This window comes from Saimiri boliviensis, chromosome 21 (assembly GCF_048565385.1).
Source record: "Saimiri boliviensis isolate mSaiBol1 chromosome 21, mSaiBol1.pri, whole genome shotgun sequence".
NCBI classification, from domain to species: domain Eukaryota; kingdom Metazoa; phylum Chordata; class Mammalia; order Primates; family Cebidae; genus Saimiri; species Saimiri boliviensis.
Window position 1 is genome coordinate 33,990,022 of NC_133469.1, and position 22,002 is coordinate 34,012,023.

The 22,002-nt window shown below is 44.6% G+C and overlaps 1 protein-coding gene across 14 annotated transcripts in view; it reads left to right on the forward strand.

The window, feature by feature from the left end:
• The window catches only part of DEPDC5 (DEP domain containing 5, GATOR1 subcomplex subunit), a 166,584-nt gene that overhangs the window by 20,259 nt on the left and 124,323 nt on the right, over positions 1-22,002 (forward strand). For all 14 annotated transcript variants that reach the window (XM_074390966.1, XM_074390965.1, XM_074390970.1 and 11 more), the window contains 5 exons: positions 164-233; positions 6,421-6,499; positions 7,764-7,825; positions 16,359-16,428; positions 17,718-17,790. In XM_074390966.1, coding sequence (XP_074247067.1) covers positions 164-233; positions 6,421-6,499; positions 7,764-7,825; positions 16,359-16,428; positions 17,718-17,790 — 354 coding nt within the window. The remainder of the gene's footprint in view (positions 1-163; positions 234-6,420; positions 6,500-7,763; positions 7,826-16,358; positions 16,429-17,717; positions 17,791-22,002) is intronic.

Sequence of the window (22,002 nt, forward strand, 5' to 3'; positions counted from 1 at the left end):
ATAGAGTTTGACCATGTTGCCCAGATGGGTCTTGACCTCCTGCCCTCAGGTGGTTTGCCCGTATCGGCTTCCCAAAGTGCTGGGATTACAGGCATGAGCTACCATACCAGGCATGTCTTGGTTTCATGTAAGACTTGTAATAACTTTGTGTGTATCTTTTCAGAGCACAAGCTGGTGAGCTTTGGGTCAAGAATGAAAAGGTCATGTGTGGTTACATCAGTGAAGATACCAGGGTAAGATTTATAAAATGCTTTTTTGTTTTTTTCTCCCCATACCATTATGGCCAAGTCTTAAAATCAAAAATAAAACAAGGGTGGGTGGGAAGCCAAATTGGGCAGATTGCTTTATCCCAGGAGTTCAAGACCAGCCTGAGCAACATGGAGAGACCCATCAGTATAAAAATTAGCCAGGCATGGTGATGGGTGCCTCTGTTCCCAGCTACTCAGGAAGCTGAGCTGGAAGGATTACTTGAGCCCAGGAGTTCGAAGCTGCAGTGGATTGTGATTGCATTACTGCACTCCAGCCTGGGCGACAGAGCAAGACCCTGTCTCAGAAACAAAACAAAACAGAACAAAACCCACAAAGAAACCAGCAAAAATCTGATAAACTCTTGACTGCTACTGTTTGCCCACGTGGAATTCGTAATATTATCAAGGTCTCCTGAAACTAATGTGTTACAGTTGAATGTCTCCAGTTTGGAGTTGATCTTCATTTTCTTCTGAAGGGATCTGTTTAATGTCAGAGAGATAGAGTATCTGGCATGCAGAATACCATGCCCACTCATACATAGCAAAAGTTAAGCCCAGTGGAAGATCCCGTCATAAATATGAAGAGAGACCTTTGCCAGTGAAAGTTAACCGTGCTGGTAAAACTATATGTCTCCTATTCCTCATTCCCATCTCCATGCCTTCCCTGAGAGCAGAGGTTTTCAAGTAGGGGAGATTTTGCTTCCTTCAGCGGTCTTTTGACAATTTCTAAAGACATAGTTGGTTGTCACAACTGAGGGATTGTGCCATTGGCATCTAGCAAGAATCCTGCTAAACATGCTACATGTCCAGAGCAGGCCTCTAGAACAAAGAGTTATCTGGCCCAAAATGTTAATATGTTGTGGGAGTTGTCTTGTGCACTGTGGGATGTTTAGCCGCATCCCTGGCCTCTATTCACTAGATGCCAGTGTTGCCTACCACCCTTCACCCTACAAGTCTACATGTCATGACAGCCAGGAATTTCTCCACACATTGCCAAATGTCCCCTAAGGGACAAAATCACCCTTGGTTGAGACCTGTTGTGCCCTTAGAGGGAACCACTCTATGAACTTTATTTTTGTAATTTCTTATTGTTTACCTAGGATGTATTTACATTGTGTGTAAATATATGTATGTTTGTTCATGTGCATATACACATGACCCAATTAATTGCCAGAGTACTCACCATTATCGTGCCTTTGCTTTCCTGCAAAGGTACCTGAAAGGTGAAATTTAGCTAATTTATAAATGCTGGGGTGAAGAGTGTTCTAGGCAGAAGAAACAATTTTCAGAAGGCAGTGTGGTGGAAGTATTGCGGACAGGTAGGGAGAACAATGTTGTTGAGGAGATAGGCAGGTTCCAGCCAGTCCGTGCAGGATCTTCAAGGTGGTTGGAACCAATTTAGAGTTACTCTTTTTTTTTTTTTTTGAGATGAAGTTTCGCTCTTGTTACCCAGGCTGGAGTGCAATGGCGCGACCTCGGCTCACCTAACCTCTGCCTCCTGGGTTTAGGCAATTCTCCTGCCTCAGCCTCCTGAGTAGCTAGGATTACAGGCACACACTCCCATGCCCAGCTAATTTTTTGTATTTTTTTTTTGAGACGGAGTTTCGCTCTTGTTACCCAGGCTGGAGTGCAATGGCGCGATCTCAGCTCACCGCAACCTCCGCCTCCTGGGCTCAGGCAATTCTCCTGCCTCAGCTTCCTGAGTAGCTGGGATTACAGGCACGTGCCACCATGCCCAGCTAATTTTTTGCACTTTTAGTAGAGACGGGGTTTCACCATGTTGACCAGGATGGTCTCGATCTCTCGACCTTGTGATCCACCCGCCTCGGCCTCCCAAAGTGCTGGGATTACAGGCTTCAGCCACCGCGCCCGGCAATTTTTTGTATTTTTAGTAGAGACAGGTTTCACCATGTTGACCAGGATGGTTCTCGATCTCTTGACCTCGTGATCCACCCGCCTCAGCCTCCCAAAGTGCTGGGATTACAGGCATGAGCCACCATGCCCAGCTCAGTTTAGAGTTATTCTAAGGAGAATTAGAATCCATTGGTGAGTTTTAAGTTGGGGAGTGATACTTGTACTATGTTTTTATTTATATTTATTTATTATTTCGTTTTTGAGATGCAGTCTTGCTCTGTTGCCAGGCTGGAGTGCGGTGGTGCGATCTTGGCTCACTGCAACCTCCACCTCTTAGATTCAAGCGATTCTCCTGCCTCTTCCTCCTTAGTAGCTGGGTCTACAGGCGCACGCCAAACACCCAGCTAATTTTTGTATTTATTTATTTATTTTTTTGAGATGGCATCTCGCTGTGTCTTCCAGGCTGGAGTGCAGTGGCATGATCTCGGCTCACTGCAACCTCTGCCTCCCTGGTTCAAGCAATTCCCCTGCCTCAGCCTCCTGAATAGCTGGGATTACAGGCGCACGCCACCACGCCTGGCCATTTTTTTTGTATTTTTAATAGAGATGAGGTTTCACCATGTTGGCCAGACGGGTCTAGAACTCCTGACCTCAGGCAGTCCACCTGCTTCAGCCTCCCAAAGTTCTGGGATTATAAGCATGAGCCCCCGCGCCCGGCCTAATTTTTGTATTTTTAGTGGAGATGGGGTTTCACCATGTTGGCCAGGATGTTCTCAATCTCTTGACCTCGTGATCTGTCCACTTTGGCCTCCCAAAATGCTGGGATTACAGGCATGAGCCACTGCACCTGGCTGAATTATGCTTTTAAAAGATCACTACTCATTTCATTTGAGTTTTGTTGAATAAAACCTCCAAAATCACAGTGGCTGTAATGGCCAAAGGTCAACTTTTCTCTCTCATGTAAAGACATTCATGGGTATGTAATTCATGATTGGTATGATAGCATCACTATTGTTGGTGATCTAGGGCTCCTTGTGTCTTGTTATTCTGTTATCCTCAGGATAGGTCTTCCATGATCCACCTAGAACTGCTATAATCACATCCATATTCCAGGCAGAAGATAGAGGAAGGGAAGAGAGATGAGAGAGGTGTATCTTCCCACCAAGTCAGCTTCCTTTATGGATACAGCACTTCCATTTAAATCTTACTGGCCACATTTTAGTCAGTTGTAACTGCTAATGAGGCTGGGAAGGTTTGTCTTTTGGTTGGGTCTCTTTCCTCCCAGAGTAGAATCAGAAGGGAAGAATGGATAGGCATTTAGCATTAAGTGCTACAGCCCTTTTGGCTCTGGTGTAGAGAGTTGTTTCCAGGCATAAGAGTAAAAAGCAAATAAATGAGTTGGGGGTCTACAAGAAAATGGTTGTGTGAACTAAGGTCAGAGCTATAACAATGGAAGGATGTGGGTAGATATGAGACACATTTCTGGATAGGGTCCACAGAACTTGCTCATAGATTGGATGTGAGGAGTGAAGGAAAGAGAAGGACTGAAGAGCTAGGTGGATGATGGTGCCATTTATGAATAAAATGGGAAAGACAGGGAAGAAGCAGGTTGGGGGATTAGGAAGCTCCGTTTTGGAGAAGCCTGTTGGACATCTGAGTGGAGGAATCAGGGAGGCAGTTGAGTTTGGAGTCTCTGTATCACTTTTCCCATGTGTTGTCCCCGACTGCCCCCCAGTGTCCTAGCCACGCAAACCACTCGTTTTTCCCCAACATGGGATCTTCTCTCTTGCCACCATGTCTTTGCACATGCTGCCCTCTGTAGCCTGGGGTGCCTAGTCCCTGCCTTTACCCTTCACAAGCCACTCATCTAGATCTCAACTCTGGTCTCAGGCTTCTCTGCTTCTGGAAAGCCTTTCTGGTACACCAGGCTGGAAGTACCTCCATGGCTTCCACTGGAGATGCTTCCAGCCTGGTGGATCTGTGCACTCATTAGTAGTTCCCACACTGCGGTGGATACAGTTGCTTGTGTGCCTTGTCCCTGGACTATAAGCATCCTCAGAGCAAGGACTGCATCTTTTACCTTTGTATACCAAAGTTCTCTGTCATGTCTTCTGGCACCTAGTGGTCTCTAAAATGTTTGTGGAGTGAAATTTTAGACACACTCCCCTGCCTCAAGATTCATCATCTGATTAGAGAAATAAGACTTTCAGGTCTTCTATTTAATGAATTAATTATTTTTGAGATGGTGATTTTGCTGTGTTACCCAGGGCTTCCTTCCTGGGCTCTAGCAGTCTTGTTTCAGTATCTGGAATTACGGACACAAGCCACCACACCCATCAAAAAAGCACAATTTTATTTAGTTAGTTAGTTAGGTGTTTTTTTTTTTTTTTTTTTTGAGACGGAGTTTCGCCCTTGTTACCCAGGCTGGAGTGCAATGGCGCGATCTCGGCTCACCGCAACCTCCGCCTCCTGGGCTCAGGCAATTCTCCTGCCTCAGCCTCCTGAGTAGCTGGGATTACAGGCATGTGCCACAATGCCCAGCTAATTTTTTGCACTTTTAGTAGAGACGGAGTTTCACCATGTTGACCAGGATGGTCTCGATCTCTCGACCTCGTGATCCACCCGCCTCGGCCTCCCAAAGTGCTGGGATTACAGGCTTGAGCCACCGCGCCCGGCGAGTTAGTTAGTTTTTGAGACAAAATCTCACTCTGTTGCCCAGCCTGGAGTGCAGTGGCACGATCTCAGCTCACTGCAACCTCTGCCTCCTGCATTGAAGCGATTCTCTGGCCTCAGTCTCCGATTAGGTGGGATTATAGGTGCCTTCCACCATGCCTGGCTGATTCTTGTGTTTTTAGTAGAGATGGGTTTCACTGTGTTGGTCAGGCTGGTCTCAAACTCCTGACCTCAGGTGATTGACCTACTTAAGCCTCCCAAAGTGCTGGGATTACAGGCATGAGCCTAGTGGCTGGCTAGGAGCTGCAGTCTTTAAGGAACAGGTCTCTGATAAACTAAAGGAGTGTTAGAGATCTGCATTTTTACATTCCTTCTAAACTTCTTTAGAGCCTTGTGGAGGAAAGGCTCTGTGGCATAGCACACAGGGCCAGAAAGCAATTTATGCTTTTCCTTGAGGCAGTCTGAGTATAGTGGATGTAAGATGTGAAGTATAATTTATCAGACAGGCAGCTTGTTATCTGGCACATCTTAGTCCAAGTTCTGTGTCTGTAATGAGATTTCCATAACTTTCCCAGGTAGATCTGCCGTTTATCCTGCATTTCTTGTGTGAACCTTAATAGAACCTTTGTATATGTTCTAATATTTTGCATGTTTTTATCTTGTACTGTAAGCTCCTAGAGGGCAGGGACCAGACCTTATCCTCATTGTCTCTGAAACAGGGCTCAGAATAAGAGCTCAGTAACTAATCATATGAAACAAAGAATGCATGGTCGGGCGCGGTGGCTCAAGCCTGTAATCCCAGCACTTTGGGAGGCCGAGGCGGGTGGATCACGAGGTCGAGAGATCAAGACCATCCTGGTCAACGTGGTGAAACCCCGTCTCTACTAAAAATACAAAAAAATAACTGGGCATGGTGGCGCGTGCCTGTAATCCCAGCTACTCAGGAGGCTGAGGCAGGAGAATTGCTTGAACCCAGGAGGCGGAGGTTGCGGTGAGCTGAGATCATGCCATTGCACTCCAGCCTGGGTAACAAGAGCGACACTCTGTCTCAAAAAAAACAAAAAAACAAAAAACAAAGAATGCTTGGAAGAAGCTTGCTTTTAGAAGTCCAAAGTCATGGCCCCGAGCGGTGGCTCATGCTTGTAATCCCAACACTTTGGGAGGGAGAGGTGGGAGGACTGCTTGAGCCTAGGAGTTTGAAACCACTCTGGGCAACCTAGGGAGACCCCATCTCTACCAAAAACAAACAAACACAAAAAAATGTTGTGGCCTGGTGGTACCTTCTCATAGTCCCAGACTTGGGAGGCTGAAGTGGGAGGGTCGTTTAAGCTTGGGAACTTGGCTGCAGTGAGTGTGATTGTGCCACTTCACTTCGGCCTGGGTGGCAAGAGTGAGAGCCTGTCTCAAAAAAAAAAGAAAAAAAGTCCAACATCACAAGATTCGTTTATCATTGCTTTAAAGAAAAACTGTGGTTAAAAAGCCCATCATAAAATTTACCATCTTAACCATTTTTAAGTGTATAGTTCAGTAGTGTTAACAGCATTTATACTGTTGTGAAGCAGACCTTTAGAACTTTTTCATCTTATAGAACTTAAACTCTATATGTCATTGCTTTTTAATACAATTGTGTTTTTGTTTATTTCAGGTGGTGTTTCGTTCTACGTCAGCTATGGTTTACATATTTATTCAGATGAGCTGTGAAATGTGGGATTTTGATATTTATGGTACTGTTCTTATGTGCTGATTATAACTGCTATGGGGAGAATTTTCAGGAACTGCAAATGCTAATTCATGAATGCCCAGGGTCCCCCACATCATCTTCTAACAAACTTTATCACTATGAGAATAATCATATTTCGAGTTAGATTAGTCTCTTGTCCTGAATATACACTGCTTTTTTCAATAGTCAAAGCTTTTTTCAAATTTGCATTTTACCTTGAAGCCACAGCCTCTTAGTAGTGAGGCAGATATTAAATTTGGCTTCAAAAAATAAACTTGGCTTTATAGAAAGTTGAGAACGAAGCCGAGAACGGTGTCTCACGCCTGTAATCCAGCACTTTGGGAGGCCAAGGTGGGAGGATTGCCTGAGATCAGGATTTTGAGAGCAGCGTGGTCAACATGGTAAAACCCTGTCTCTACAAAAAATAGAAAAAATTAGCTGGGTGTGGTGGTGGGTGCCTGTAATCCCAGCTACTCTGGAGGCTGAGGCTGGAGAATCACTTGAACCTGGGAGGTGGAGGTTGCAGTGAGCCAAGACTGCGCCACTACACTCCAGCCTGGGCAACAAGAGTGAAACTCCGTCTCAAAAAAAAAAAAAAAAACTACTCAGGAGGCTGAGGCAGGAGAATTGCTTGAACCCAGGAGGCGGAGGTTGCGGTGAGCCAAGATCGTGCCATTGCACTCCAGCCTGGGTAACAAGAGTGAAACTCCGTCTGGAAAAAAAAAAAGTTGAGAATGAAACCGTTTTGTACATCTGGCTTCTATGATCTTGTTTTAAGATGTATAAAACAGGCCAGGTGCAGTGGCTCACACCTGTAATCCTAGTACTTTGGAAGGCCGAGATGGGCAGATCACCTAAGGTCTGGAGTTCGAAACCACCGTGGCCAACATGGCGAAACCCCATCTCTACTAAACATACAAAAATTAGCTGGGCATGGTGGCAGGCACCTGTACTCCTAGCTTCTCGGGAGATTGAGGCAGGAGAATGCTTGAACCCAGGAAGTGGAGGTTGCAGTGAGCTGAGATCACGCCACTACACTCCACAGCCTGGGTGACAGAGGGAGACTCCATCTCAAAAAAAAAAAAAAAAAAGGGGGGGTGTTCAAAACACACCTTATTTTTGGTCCCCTTTCTTAGAGAAGGAATTGCTTAGAGAAGAATTTACTTAGAGAAGAAATTTACTTAGAGAAGAAATTGTAAGCAAGAAATAAAGATTGTCCTTATCCTCTTTTCATTGTTTTGTTTTGTTTTGTTTTGTTTTGTTTTTAGGGGATTTGTATTTTGAGAAAGCTGTGAATGGTTTCCTTGCTGATCTGTTTACCAAGTGGAAGGTATGTTTTTCTTACACACTAAGTCTGATGGTGTAAACATTACTCAATACAGATTTTTAAAATGTACTCTTTTTGTTAAGTTGCCCTAAATTGAGCTATCCTAGCTAAAACCCAGACTTCAGATTTAAATTACCAATTACCCTAATCTCAATTTATGATAATTTATGAAAAGCACACAGCTAACATCACACTCAGTGGTAAAACACTGAAAACTTTCCCTCAAGATCAGTAAAAACGTAAGTATGCTTGCTTTTGCTGCTGGTTTTCAACATTATACTAGAAGTTCTAGACAGACCACCTAGGTAAGCAAAAGAAATAAAAGGCATCCAAATTGAAAAAGAACTAGAACTATGTCTATTCACAGATGATATGATCCTAAATGTAGAAAATCCTCAAAAATCCATAAAATAAATATTAGAGCTAATACATTTAGCAAAGTTTCAGGACACATAATCAACATACAAAATCAATTGTGTTTTTGTATACCAGCAATGAAAATCTGAAAAAATAAAATGCTTAGAATACTTTATCGCCGGAGCTGTAAGACTGGTACACTAAAATCTGTAAGACACTGTGAAAGAAGTTAATGAAGACCTAAGTAAATAATAAGATAACCTGTGTTCACAGATGGAAGGACTTAATATTGTGGCAATATTTCCCAAAGCAGTTTATAGTTTAATGCAGTTCCTGTCAGAATCCCAGTGCCTTTTTTTTTTTTTTTTGCAGAAATAAAAATGCTGATCCTACAATTCATGTGGAATTGCAAGGGATCCTGACTAGCCAAAACAGTCTTGTAAAAGGAGAACAAAGTTGGAAGACTCTTTCTTTTTTTTTTTTTTGAGACGGAGTTTCGCTCTTGTTACCCAGGCTGGAGTGCAATGGCGCCATCTCGGCTCACCGCAACCTCCGCCTCCTGGGTTCAGGCAATTCTCCTGCCTCAGCCTCCTGAGTAGCTGGGATTACAGGCACGCGCCACCATGCCCAGCTAATTTTTGTATTTTTAGTAGAGACAGGGTTTCACCATGTTGACCAGGATGGTCTCGATCTCTTGACCTTGTGATCCACCCGCCTCAGCCTCCCAAAGTGCTGGGATTACAGGCTTGAGCCACCACGCCCGGCCGGAAGACTCTTTCTTTTTTTTTTTTTTTGGAGACGGAGTTTCACTCATTACCCAGGCTGGAGTGCAATGGCGCGATCTCGGCTCACCGCAACCTCCGCCTCCTGGGTTCAGGCAATTCTCCTGCCTCAGCCTCCTGAGTAGCTGGGATTACAGGCACGTGCCACCATGCCCAGCTAATTTTTTGTGTTTTTAGTAGAGACGGGGTTTCACCATGTTGACCAGGATGGTCTCGATCTCTTGACCTTGTGATCCACCTGCCTCGGCCTCCCAAAGTGCTGGGATTACAGGTGTGAGCCACTGCGCCTGGCCCGGAAGACTCTTACTTCCTAATTTCAAAACTTAATAAAACCCACAATCATCAAAATAGTGTGATATTGGCATAAGGATAGATATATAGATCAATGGAATATAATTGAAATCTACCCGTACATCTATGGTCAGTTGATTTTAGACAAGGGCATCAAGTTCATTTAATGAGGGAACGAATATTCTTTTCAACAAATTGTTCTGGAACAACTGAATGTCCGTGTGGAAAAGAATGAATTTGGATCCTTACCTCAGATCATATATGAAATGTAACCAAAATGAATCAAAGACTTAAATATAAGTGCCATAATCTGGGTGCAGTGGCTCACACTTGTAATCCTAGCAGTTTAGGGGGCTGAGGCAGGCAGATAAGTTGAAGTCAGATCAGGAGTTTGAGACCAGCCTGGCCAACATGATGAAACCCTGTCTCTACTAAAAATACAAAAATTAGCCAGGCATGGTGGTGGGTGCCTGTAATCCCCTTAGGAGGCTGAGGCAGGAGAATTGCTTAAACCTGGGAGGTGGAGGTTGCAGTGAGCCAAGATTATGCCACTACACTCCAGCTTGGGAAACAGAGTGAGACTCCATTTAAAAGAAAAGAAAAGAAAAGAAAAAGCTAAAATTATAAAACTGAACCAGGTTTGTGGTGGCTCATGGGAGGCCAAGGTGGGTGGATTGCTTGAGCCCAGGAATTTTAGACCAGCCCCAGCAATATGGCAAATATTCTGTCCAAAAAAAATATGAAAACTTAGCTGGGTGTGGTGGCAAAAAAAAAAAAAAAGAATTTTGTTTCCTTATTTTTTTATTTTATTTTTTTTTTTGAGACGGAGTTTCGCTCTTGCTACCCAGGCTGGAGTGCAATGGCGCGATCTTGGCTCACTGCAACCTCCGCCTCCTGGGTGCAGGCAATTCTCCTGCCTCAGCCTCCTGAGTAGCTGGAATTACAGGCACGTGCCACCATGCCCAGCTAATTTTTTGTATTTTCAGTAGAGACGGGGTTTCACCGTGTTGACCAGGGTGGTCTCGATCTCCCGACCTCGTGATCCACCCGCCTCGGCCTCCCAAAGTGCTGGGATTACAGGCTTGAGCCACCGCGCCTGGCCGGAGTTTCCTTATTTTTAAAAAGTTTTATTTTATTTAAAATAAGGAAACAGCCGGGCGCGGTGGCTCAAGCCTGTAATCCCAGCACTTTGGGAGGCTGAGGTGGGTGGATCACGAGGTCAAGAGATCGAGACCACCCTGGTCAACACGGTGAAACCCCGCCTCTACTGAAAATACAAAAATTAGCTGGACATGGTGGCACGTTCCTGTAATACCAGCTACTCAGGAGGCTGAGGCTGGAGATTTGCCTGAACCCAGGAGGCGGAGGTTGCTGTGAGCCGAAATCGCGCCATTGCACTCCAGCCTGAATAACGAGCAACACTCCGTCTCAAAAAAAAAAAAAAAAAAAAAAAAAGGAAACTCCAGCCTGTCTGGAGTGCAGTGGTGCAATCTCAGTTCACTGCAACCTTTGACTCCCCACTTCAAGCAATTCTTCTGCCTCAACCTGCTGGGTAGCAGGAATTACAGGTGCCCACTACTACACTCAGCTAATTTTTCAGATTTTTACTAGAGACAAGGTTTTACCATGTTGGCCAGACTGGTCTTGAACTCCTGACCTTAGGTGATCTGCCTGCTTTGGCCTCCCAAAGCACTGGGATTACAGGCGTGAGCCACCACACCCAGACTAAAAAGTTTTATAATTTTTATTTATTTATTTACTTATTTACTTATTAATTAATTATAGAAATGGGGTTTCACCAAGTTGGCCAGTCTGGTCTCAAACTCTTGACCTCAGGTGATCCGCCTCGGCTTCCCAAAGTACTAGGATTACAGGCGTCAGACAATGTGCCCCACCTTTTTTTTTTTTTTTTTTTTTTTGAGACAGGGTCTTACCATCACCCAGGCTAGAGTGCAATAGAGTGATCATAGCTCACTGCAGCTTTGGCTTCCTGGGCTCCAACGATCTTCCAGCCTTAGCCTGAGTACTGGGACTACAGGTGTTTGCTACCATACCTGGCTAATTTTTAAAAATTTTTTGTAGAGATGAAATTTTGCCAGGTTGCCCAGGCTGGTTTCAAATTCCTGAGCTCAAGCAGTCACCCACCTTGGCCTCCCAAATTGCTAGGATTACAGATGGAACTGCCACACCTGGCCAGGAAATTCATATGACCTTGAATTTGGCAGTGGTTTCTTAGGTATATCACCAAAAGCACAACATCCAAAGTAAAAGCGCATGAATCAGACTTCAAAATTAAAAACCTCTATGCATCAACGGACATTATGAAAAAAGTGAAGGGGCCAGATTTATTGGCTCACGTCTTTAATCCCAGCTCTTTGGGAGGCTGGAGGTGAGAGAATCACATGAAGCCACAAGTTCAAGAGTAGCCCAGGCAATGAAATGAAACCCTGTCTCTATAAAAATAAAAATAGAAAAAATATACCTGGTTATATTGGCAAATGCCTGTAGTCCCAATTGCTCAAGAGGCTGAGGCTAGAGGATCCTTTGAGCACAGAAATTTGAGGTTATAATATAATTGTACCACTACACTCCAACCCGGGTGACAGGACAGTGAGACCTTGTCTCTTAAGAAACAAAACAGGGGCCGGGCGCGGTGGTTCACGCCTGTAATCCCAGCACTTTGGGAGTCCGAGGTGGGTGGATCATGAGGTCAGGAGATCGAGACCATCCTAGTGAACATGGTGAAACCCCGTCTCTACTAAAAATACAAAAAATTAGCTGGGCATGGCGGCACATGCCTGTAATCCCAGCTACTCAGGAGGCTGAGGCAGGAGAATTGCCTGAACCTAGGTGGCAGAGGTTGCGGTGAGCCGAGATCGCGCCATTGCACTCCAGCATGGGTAACAAGAGCGAAACTCCGTCTCAAAAAAAAAAAAAAAGAAAAGAAAAAGAAATGCCACTTCACATCCACTAGGATGACTGTATTTTTTATTTTTATTTTTGAGACAGGGTCTTGCCATGTTGCCCAGGTTAGAGTGCAGTGACACAATCATAGCTCACTGTAGCCTTCGGCACCTGGGTTCAAGCCATCCTCCCTCTTCACCCTCCTGGGTAGCTAGGACTACAGGCATGTGCCACTATGTCTGGCTACTTTTAAAAAATTTTTTGGTGGAGATGAGGGCTCACTGTGTTATCCAGGCTGATCTCCAACTTCTGAGCTTAAGTGATCTTCCCACCTTGGCCTCCTAATGTACTGAGATTATAGACATGAACTACAGTGCCTAGCCCATATTATTATTATTATTTTTGAGACGAAGTCTTGCTCTATTGCCCAGACTGGTGGTGTGATCTCAATCTTGGCTCACTGCAACCTCCGCCTCCCAGGTTTAAGCAATTTTTGTGCCTCAGCCTGCCAAGTAGCCAGGATTACAGGTGTGCGCCACCCTACTCTGCTAGTTTTTTGTATTTTTTGTATTTTTTTTTTTTTTCTGAGACGGAGTTTCGTTCTTGTTACCCAGGCTGGAGTGCAATGGCGCGATCTCGGCTCACCGCAACCTCCGCCCCCTGGGTTCAGGCAATTCTCCTGCCTCAGCCTCCTGAGTAGCTGGGATTACAGACACGCGCCACCATGCCCAGCTAACTTTTGTATTTTTAGTAGAGACGGGGTTTCACCATGTTGACCAGGATGGTCTCGATCTCTTGACCTCGTGATCCGCCCGCCTCGGCCTCCCAAAGTGCTGGGATTACAGGCTTGAGCCACCGCGCCCAGCAGTTTTTTGTATTTTTAATAGAGATGGGGTTTTACCATGTTGGCGAGGCTGGTTTCAAACTCCTGGCCTCAGTGATCTGCCCATGTTGGCCTTCCAAAGTGCCGGACTGATTACAGGTCTAGCCCATATTCTTGACAGCATCATTCACATCAGCTAACAAGTAGGACAACACAAATGACAAATGTCTGTCAGCTAAAGTATGGATAAATAAAAGGTATATCCATACAAATAGTATTATTCTGCCATGAAGAGGAATGAAGTACAACATATACTACAGCATAGATTAATCTTGAGCACATGCTAAATGAGAGAGGCTAGACATAGTGGATCAAATATAAATTATAAGATTTGATTTTATTTATTTATTTATTTATTTATTTATTTATTTTTTTGAGACGGAGTTTCACTCTTGTTACCTACCCAGGCTGGAGTACAATGGCGCAATCTCGGCTCACCGCAACCTCCGCCTCCTGGGTTCAGGCAATTCTCCTGCCTCAGCCTCCTGAGTAGCTGGGATTACAGGCACGTGCCACCATGCCCAGCTAATTTTTTGTATTTTTAGTAGAGACGGGGTTTCACCATGTTGACCTGGATGGTTTCGATCTCTTGACCTCGTGATCCACCCGCCTTGGCCTCCCAAAGTGCTGGGATTACAGGCTTGAGCCACCGCGCCTGGCCCCTATAAGATTTTATTTATATGAAATATCCAGAATAGGTAAATATGTAGAGATTAGTGGTTGCCAGGGACTGAGGGTAGGGAGTGAGTGTTTAATCAGTTTGGGATTTCCTGGTGGGGTAATGAAAATGTTTTGGATCTAAATAATGGTGATAGTTATGTAACATTCGAATGTATTAAATGTTACAATGGCAATATTTATGTTATATATATTTTGTCAGAGTTAAAAAATTATTTCATTAAATTATATCACCTTGATTTCACATGAAAACATTTTGAAGAAAAAGTATTTATTTGAAGTTACATTATGTAGTGTAAGAGAGCAGAGTTTGGATTAAGGCTGGCTGGGTTTTTAAATGATCTCATTAGCTTGCTTTTTTTTTTTTTTTAATTAGGAGACAGGGTCTTGCTATGCTGCTTAGGATGGTCTTGAACTCCTGGGCTCCAGTGATCCTCTCACTTCATCCTCCTCAGTAGTTGGGACTACAGACGTAGGCCACCATGCCTGGCTGATTAGCTTTTTGATCTCCAGGAGTTAGGCTCTGAGGCTCCATTTCTTTAACTGCAAAATGGAGATAATACTAGTCCCTCTTTCCGCACCATTTATGAGTAGAGACACTCATGCCCACATCAGCCCATTGTGAAGCGTTTTTCCTGATATCACTTGCACTAAAATTAGATAAGGGTGCTGAGTTTGGAGATCTTGGAGTCCAGTGAATTAATTGGTTGTCAGTGAAGGTCTGTTGTTTTCTAGCACTCTGCTCTTAGTACTGTGGCTTGTATTTAGGAATTTCTGTTCACTTGAGATACATCCATGCAAGAATATAAGGTGACATATAATGTGCCTTATGTTATGTGCCTTATTTAGTGAGTGTTGAATTCTGTAGTCATTAAGTGTACTTGGGATAAAGATGGGGTTGGTCAGTATAGGTTGTTGTCTTGAAAGACCCAGGAAGAACTGAAACTGAGCTTACGAGCTCACTAGTGCAAGCCACTTTTCTTTTTTTCTTTTTTTTTTTCCTGAGACAGAGTTTCGCTCTTGTTACCCAGGCTGGAGTGCAATGGCGCGATCTCGGCTCACCGCAACCTCCGCCCCCTGGGTTCAGGCAATTCTTCTGCCTCAACCTCCTGAGTAGCTGGGATTACAGGCATGTGCCACCATGCCCAGCTAATTTTTTGTATTTTTAGTAGAGACGGGGTTTCACCATGTTGACCAGGATGGTCTCGATCTCTTGACCTCATGATCCACCCCCCTCGGCCTCCCAAAGTGCTGGGATTACAGGCTTGAGCCACCACGCCCGGCACCACTTTTCGTGTTCATTCATAAACACCCTAGAGATGTTTATTTCATTAGTCTCCATCCCTGTCCAAAGGGGGTTCTTTGCCTTGGTTTATACCACTGAGTCTGGAGCAAACCACCACCCTCATCCTATGGCAGTAGTAGGGTGTGGGAATGTCTTTGATTCTTAAATTCATCACCATGGGTGCTGTTCTCATTCCCTAAACCAGAGTTGTACAGAATTTAAAAAACACTGTAGGCCGGGCATTGTTGCTTATGCCCGTAATCCCAGCACTTTTGCCAAGGCGAGTGGATCACTTGAGCCCAGCCTGGGCAATATGGTGAAACCCTATCTCTCCTTTTCTTTTCTTTTTTTCTGAGATGAAGTCTTGCTCTGTCATCCGGGCTGGAGTGCAGTGGCACAATGTTGGCTCACTGCAGTCTCCACCTCCCAGGTTCAAGTGATTCTTCTGCCTCAGCCTCCCAAATAGCTGGGACTAAGGCATGTGCCATCATGCCTGGCTAATTTTTCTGGTTTTAGTGGAGATGGGGTTTCTCCATGTTGGCCAGGCTGGTTTCAAACTCCTGACCTCAGGTGATCCACCCACTTCAGCCTTTCAAAGTGCTGGGATTACCGGCATGAGCCACCACACCCAGCTGAAACCCTATTTCTACAAAAAATGCAAAAATTATCTGGGCCTGGTGGCATGTGCCTGTGGTCTCAGGGTGCCTGTAGTCTCAGCTACCTGGGAACTGGGAAACAGGGACCATTACTTACTGCTGATTTGCAGTTTTCCAATTACTTTCCACATTCGTGGCACTTAAGGTAACTTCCCCAAGGTCACATAGTGGTAAGTTTTAGGGCCAAGTCTCCATTAAGGTCTTCTGACTCCAAGCGGTGCTGTGTCGCCTACACTGCACAGCCTGTAATTACATGAAGCTATTCAATACTATGCACTGCTGCTGAGCCGCCTAGGATTAAGAATACTATAGGCAGCTGGGCCTCACGCCTGTAATCCTAGCACTTTGGGAGGCCAAGGCAGGCTGGCCACTTGAGGCCAGGAGTTCGAGACCAGCCTGGCCAACATGGTGAAACCCTGTCTCTACTGAAAATACGAAAATTAGCCTGGCATGGTAGTGCACACTATAATCCCAGCTACTCTGGAGGCTGAGGCAGGAGAATTGCTTGAACCTGGGAGGTGGAGGCTGCAGTGAGCTGAGATCATAACACTGCACTCCAGCCTGGACAACTAAGGGAGACCCTGCCTCAAAAAAAAAAAAAAAAAAAAAAAAAAAAAGAATATTATGTGCCTGCAGGCTGCTTCATGGTGAAGTATAAAGCAAACAAATTTCAACCCTGTTTTTCTCTGTTCATGCTTAGGAGAAGAACTGTAGTCATGAAGTGACGGTGGTCCTGTTTTCTAGAACTTTCTATGATGCAAAATCTGTTGGTGAGTGACTCTTTCTCTCATACAGTTGTTACTTTGTTAAGCTTCCCCCATCGCCACCCCAGCCATTTTCTTTCATTTTTTTTTCTTTTCTTTTTTCTTTTTTTTTTTTTTTTTGAGACGGAGTTTCGCTCTTGTTACCCAGGCTGGAGTGCAATGGCACGATCTCGGCTCACCGCAACCTCCGCCTCCTGGGTTTAGGCAATTCTCCTGCCTCAGCCTCCTGAGTAGCTGGGATTACAGGCACGTGCCACCATGCCCAGCTAATTTTTTGTATTTTTAGTAGAGACGGGGTTTCACCGTGTTGACCAGGATGGTCTCGATCTCTCGACCTCGTGATCCACCCGCCTCGGCCTCCCAAAGTGCTGGGATTACAGGCTTGAGCCACCGCGCCTGGCTTCATTTTTTTTTTTCTTGTTGCACTTTTCCGCCGTTCTCATCTTTTCTGTTATGAGGACAGGGTGAAAGGGAAAGGAGCACAGTCCATTAGTGGATGCAAGAGGTCTGTGGGCTGTGATTAATCCTGAATCCAACTTAATAGATAGACAGTTGGCTGGGCACAGTGGCTCACACCTGTAATCCCAGAACTTTGGGAGACTGAGGTGGGCAGATCACCTGAGGTCAGGAGTTGAAGATCAGCCTGGCCAACATGGTACAACCCCTTCTCTACTAAAAATACAAAAATTACCTGGGTGTGATCGCATGTGTGTAGTTCCAGCTACCTGGGAGCCTGAGGCAGGAGAATCATTTGAACTCAGGGCACAGCAGTTGCAGTGAACTAAGATCTCTCCACTGCACTGCAACCTGAGTGACAGTGCCAAACCTTGTCTTGAAAAAAAAAAAAGATAGATAGTTATCTTTATTTATTTTTTTATTTTATTTTATTTTATTTTATTTTTGAGACAGAGTTTCGCTCTTGTTACCCAGGCTGGAGTGCAATGGCGCGATCTCGGCTCACCGCAACCTCCGCCTCCTGGATTCAGGCAATTCTCCTGCCTCAGCCTCCTGAGTAGCTGGGATTACAGGCACGAGCCACCATGCCCAGCTAATTTTCTGTATTTTTAGTAGAGACGGGGTTTCACCATGTCGACCAGGATGGTCTCGAACTCTCGACCTCGTGATCCACCCACCTCGGCCTCCCAAAGTGCTGGGATTACAGGCTTGAGCCACCGTGCCCGGCCTCAGTTATCTTTATTTTTTTGTGATGTAAATCTTTAATCCAGAAGAGGAAGCTGACAAAACTGAATTTTTCTTCTCAACCTGAACTACATACTTCATTTTCTCTATTTCAGATGAATTTCCTGAAATAAACCGAGCCTCAATTCGACAGGATCACAAAGGGAGATTCTATGAAGACTTTTACAAGTGTGTTTGGGTGCTTTGCTATACCTTTTATTTATTTATTGGTTGTTTCTTTCCTAACTTGAAAAAAAGTCAGGCTGGGTGCGGTGGCTGACGCCTGTAATCCCAGCACTTTGGGAGGCTAAGGCAGGCAGAGGTCAGCAGTTCGAGACCAGCCTGACCAACATGGAGAAACCCCATCTCTACTAAAAATACAAAATTAGCTGGATGTGGTGGCACATGCTTGTAATGTCAGCTACTCGGGAGGCTGAGGCAGGAAAATAGCTTGAACCCAGGAGGCAAATGTTGTGGTGAGCCAAGATCAAGCCATTGTACTCCAGCCTAGGCAACAAGAGTGATACTCTGTCTCAAAAAGAAAAACAAAAACAAAAAAGTCATTCTGGGCAACATGGTAAAGTCCTGTCTCTACCAAAAATGCAAAAAATTAGCAGCCTGTGGTTCCAGCTATTTGGGAGGCTGAGAGTAGGAGGATCACTTGAGCCTGGGAGGTGGAGGTTGCAGTGAGCTGAGATCACACCACTGCACACCAGCCTGGGTGAGAGTGAGACCCTGTCTCCAAAATAAATAAATAAATAAATAAATAAATCTTTTAATTTTGAAATAATTTTAGATTTACAGAGCAACTTCAAAGATAGCAGAGTTCCTGTATATTCTTTTCTCTGTTTCCTCTAACGTTAACATTTCATAACCAAGTTACATTTGTCAAAACTAGGTTAACATTGGTACATTACTATTAAGTAAATTTAGACATTTTTCAGATTTTAGCACTCGTGTACTTGCTGTCTGCAATCCAAGATACCACATTGCATGTAGACCTTCTAAATGTTTTATTGTAAAAGATTTTGACATGCAGAAAAGAATAGCAAATAATATAATGAGCTCATATACCAAGTACCTGAAGTTAAATTATTGTTTTGCCATATTTGATTCATCTGGTTTTTTGAGTTCCACTGACTCATTATCAATGTAATAACATTTTATTCCTATACATATTCAAAAATGGCATTTTTATATGTGTCTATTGTATCATTTTCACGTTTAACATTATTATTATTATTTTATTTTATTTTATTTTTGAGACACAGTTCCATTCTGTCCCCCAGGCTGGAATGCAGTGGTGCAGTCTTAGCTCACTGCAAACTCTACCTCCCGGGTTAAAGTGACTCTTGTATCTCAGCCTCCTGAGTAGCTGAGACTACAGGTGCCCGCCAGCATGCCTGGCTAATTTTTTGGTATTTTTAGTAGAGATGAAGTTTTGCCTTGTTGGCCTGGCTGGTCTCAAACTCCTGACCTCAGGTGATAGGCCCACCTTGGCCTCCCAAAGTGCTGGGATTACAGGCAGGAGCCACCGTGCCTGGCCGACACCATTACCTTGTTTAGATGATTATCAGATAGTAATAGTTATCATTTTTTCAGGACTTATCATGAATGGGGTACTCTTTTAAGCACTTTATATGACTTGATTCATTTAAATATTACAGCATTCCTGTGGGATGTATACTGTTTTTTTTTTTTTTTTTTTTGAGACAGAGTTTCGCTCTTGTTACCCTGTTACCCAGGCTGGAGTGCAATGGCCCGATCTCGGCTCACCGCAACCTCCGCCTCCTGGGTTCAGGCAATTCTCCTGCCTCCACCTCCTGAGTAGCTGGGATTACAGGCACGCACCACCATGCCCAGCTAATTTTTTGTATTTTTAGTAGAGACGGGGTTTCACCATGTTGACCAGGATGGTCTCGATCTCTTGACCTCGTGATCCACCCGCCTCGGCCTCCCAAAGTGCTGGGATTACAGGCTTGAGCCACCGCGCCCGGCCCGGGATGTATACTGTTATCCATTTTACTATGTGGAAACTTGGACACAGTTTTAGTAACTTATTCAAAGTCCACAAAATACTGAGTGGTGGAACATGGACCTGACACAATCTAGTTCAGAGTCTGTGCTTTTTGACCACTGTGTTCCTCAGCCTCATACTGATTATAATTTATTTATTTTTTATTTTTATTTGTTTTTAGAGATGGGATCTCCATGTTAGCCAGGCTGGTCTTGAACTCCTGACCTCAGGTGATCCGCCCACCTCGGTCTCCCAAAGTGCTGGGATTAATCCCAGCACTTTGGGAGACCGAGGTGGGCGGATCACCTGAGCCACTGTGCCCGGCCCTGATTGTACTTTAAATTATTTGTTGATCTTCTGTTCGATCCTGTACCACTTGGAGAATTTTATGAAAGTGATGGGCGATTGTCTGTATTGACACCTCCACTCATCCCATTATGCATATGAATTTTGCATACCTCTAATTCAGTGAATTAATCCGCCTGCCTGGACCTCCCAAAATGCTGGGATTATAGCCGTGACCCACTGCACCTGGCCGATGAAGTTCTCTTTTTACATGTTTTAAACTTTCATTTTCTACTTTCTGTATCACAAATCCTAATCCATGTTAAACACAACTACTTCTAGTATCGTTTTTTATTTCTACATAGTAATTACATTAGGTTACTATTGTTGAAAACTAAGGTGACTTTCAGCTTTTCGCTATTCTCAATAGTACCACCAGTGAAGTTTTTAAGCATATCCTTAGTTTTTAGGATAAGTTACCAGAAATGGAGCTATTGGCTCAAAGGGTGGTCTGTTTTGTTGTTGTTGTTGTTTTATCTTTTTTGTTTGTTTGTTTTATTTTTCTGATTTTGGTAGTCTATTTTTTTTTTTTTTTTTTGAGGCGGAGTTTCGCTCGTTACCCAGGCTGGAGTGCAATGGCGTGATCTCGGCTCACCACAACCTCTGCCTCCTGGGTTCAGGCAATTCTCCTGCCTCAGCCTCCTGAGTAGCTGGGATTACAGGCACGAGCCACCATGCCCAGCTAATTTTTTGTATTTTTAGTAGAGACAGGGTTTCACCATGTTGACCAGGATGGTCTCGATCTCCCGACCTTGTGATCCACCCGCCTCAGCCTCGCAAAGTGCTGGGATTACAGGCTTGAGCCACCGCGCCCGGCCTGGTAGTCTATTTTTTAAAGGCTTTTTATTTTGTACAGCCCATGTACCCTCCAAAACCATTAAAGTAGAATATCCTGTTTTTCTGGTAGCTATTTCTGTGTCCTTAACAACACTGAATGCTCTTTTTTTTTTTTTTTTTTTTTTTTTTGGAGACAGAGTCTTGCTCTGTTGCCCAGGCTGGAGTGCAGTGGTGTGATCTCAGCTCACCATATCCTCTACCTCCTGGGTTCAAGTGATTCTCCTGCCTCAGCCTCCTCAGTAGCTGAGACTACAGCCATGCACCACCATGCCAGGCTACGTTTTATATTTTTAGTAGAGACAGGGTTTCACTATGCTGACCAGGCTGATCTTGAACTCCTGACCTCATGAGCTGCCTGCCTTGGCCTCCCAAAGTGCTGGGATTACAGTTGTGACCCACCACCCCTGGCTGCATACTTTTTTTTTTTTGAGATGGATTTGTGCTCTGTCTCCCAGGCTGGAGTGCAGTGGCTGGATCTTGGCTCACTGAAACCTCCACCTTTCAGGTTTTTTTTTTTTTTTTTTGAGATGGAGTTTCCCTCTTGTTACCCAGGTTGGAGTGCAATGGCGCAATCTCTGCTCACTGCAACCTCCACCTCCTGGGTTCAAGCAATTCCCCTGCCTCAGCTTCCCGAGAACCTGGGAGTACAGGTGCGCACCACCATGCTCGGCTAATTTTTTTGTACGTTTGGTAGAGACGGGGTTTTACCATGTTGACCAGGATGGTCTTGATCTCTTGACCTCATGATCCACCCGCCTCAGCCTCCCAAAGTGCTGGGATTATAGGCGTGAGCCACCATGCCCTGCCCACCTTTCAGGTTTAAGCAGTTTTCCTGCCTTAGCCTTCTGAGTAGCTGGGATAACAGGTGTCCACCACCAAGCCTAGCTAATGTTTGTATTTTCGGTAGAGACAGGGTTTCAGCATCTTGACCAGGCTGGTCTGGAAGTCCTGACCTCAAGTGATCCACCTACCTCAGCAGCCCAAAGTGCTGGAATTACAAGTGTGAGCTACTGTACCTGGTTCTCCGTTTTTTTTTAATGGTTTTTTTTCCCCGTTGGATTGGAAGAAAAGTAAGCTCACTGCGTCTTTTTTTCTGAGACAGAGTCTTGCTCTGCACCCAGGCTGCAGTGGTGTGTTCTTGGCTCACCATACTCCAATTATATATGTCTGAAGCCTTGTAAGGGAACTCATATTCTGTATGT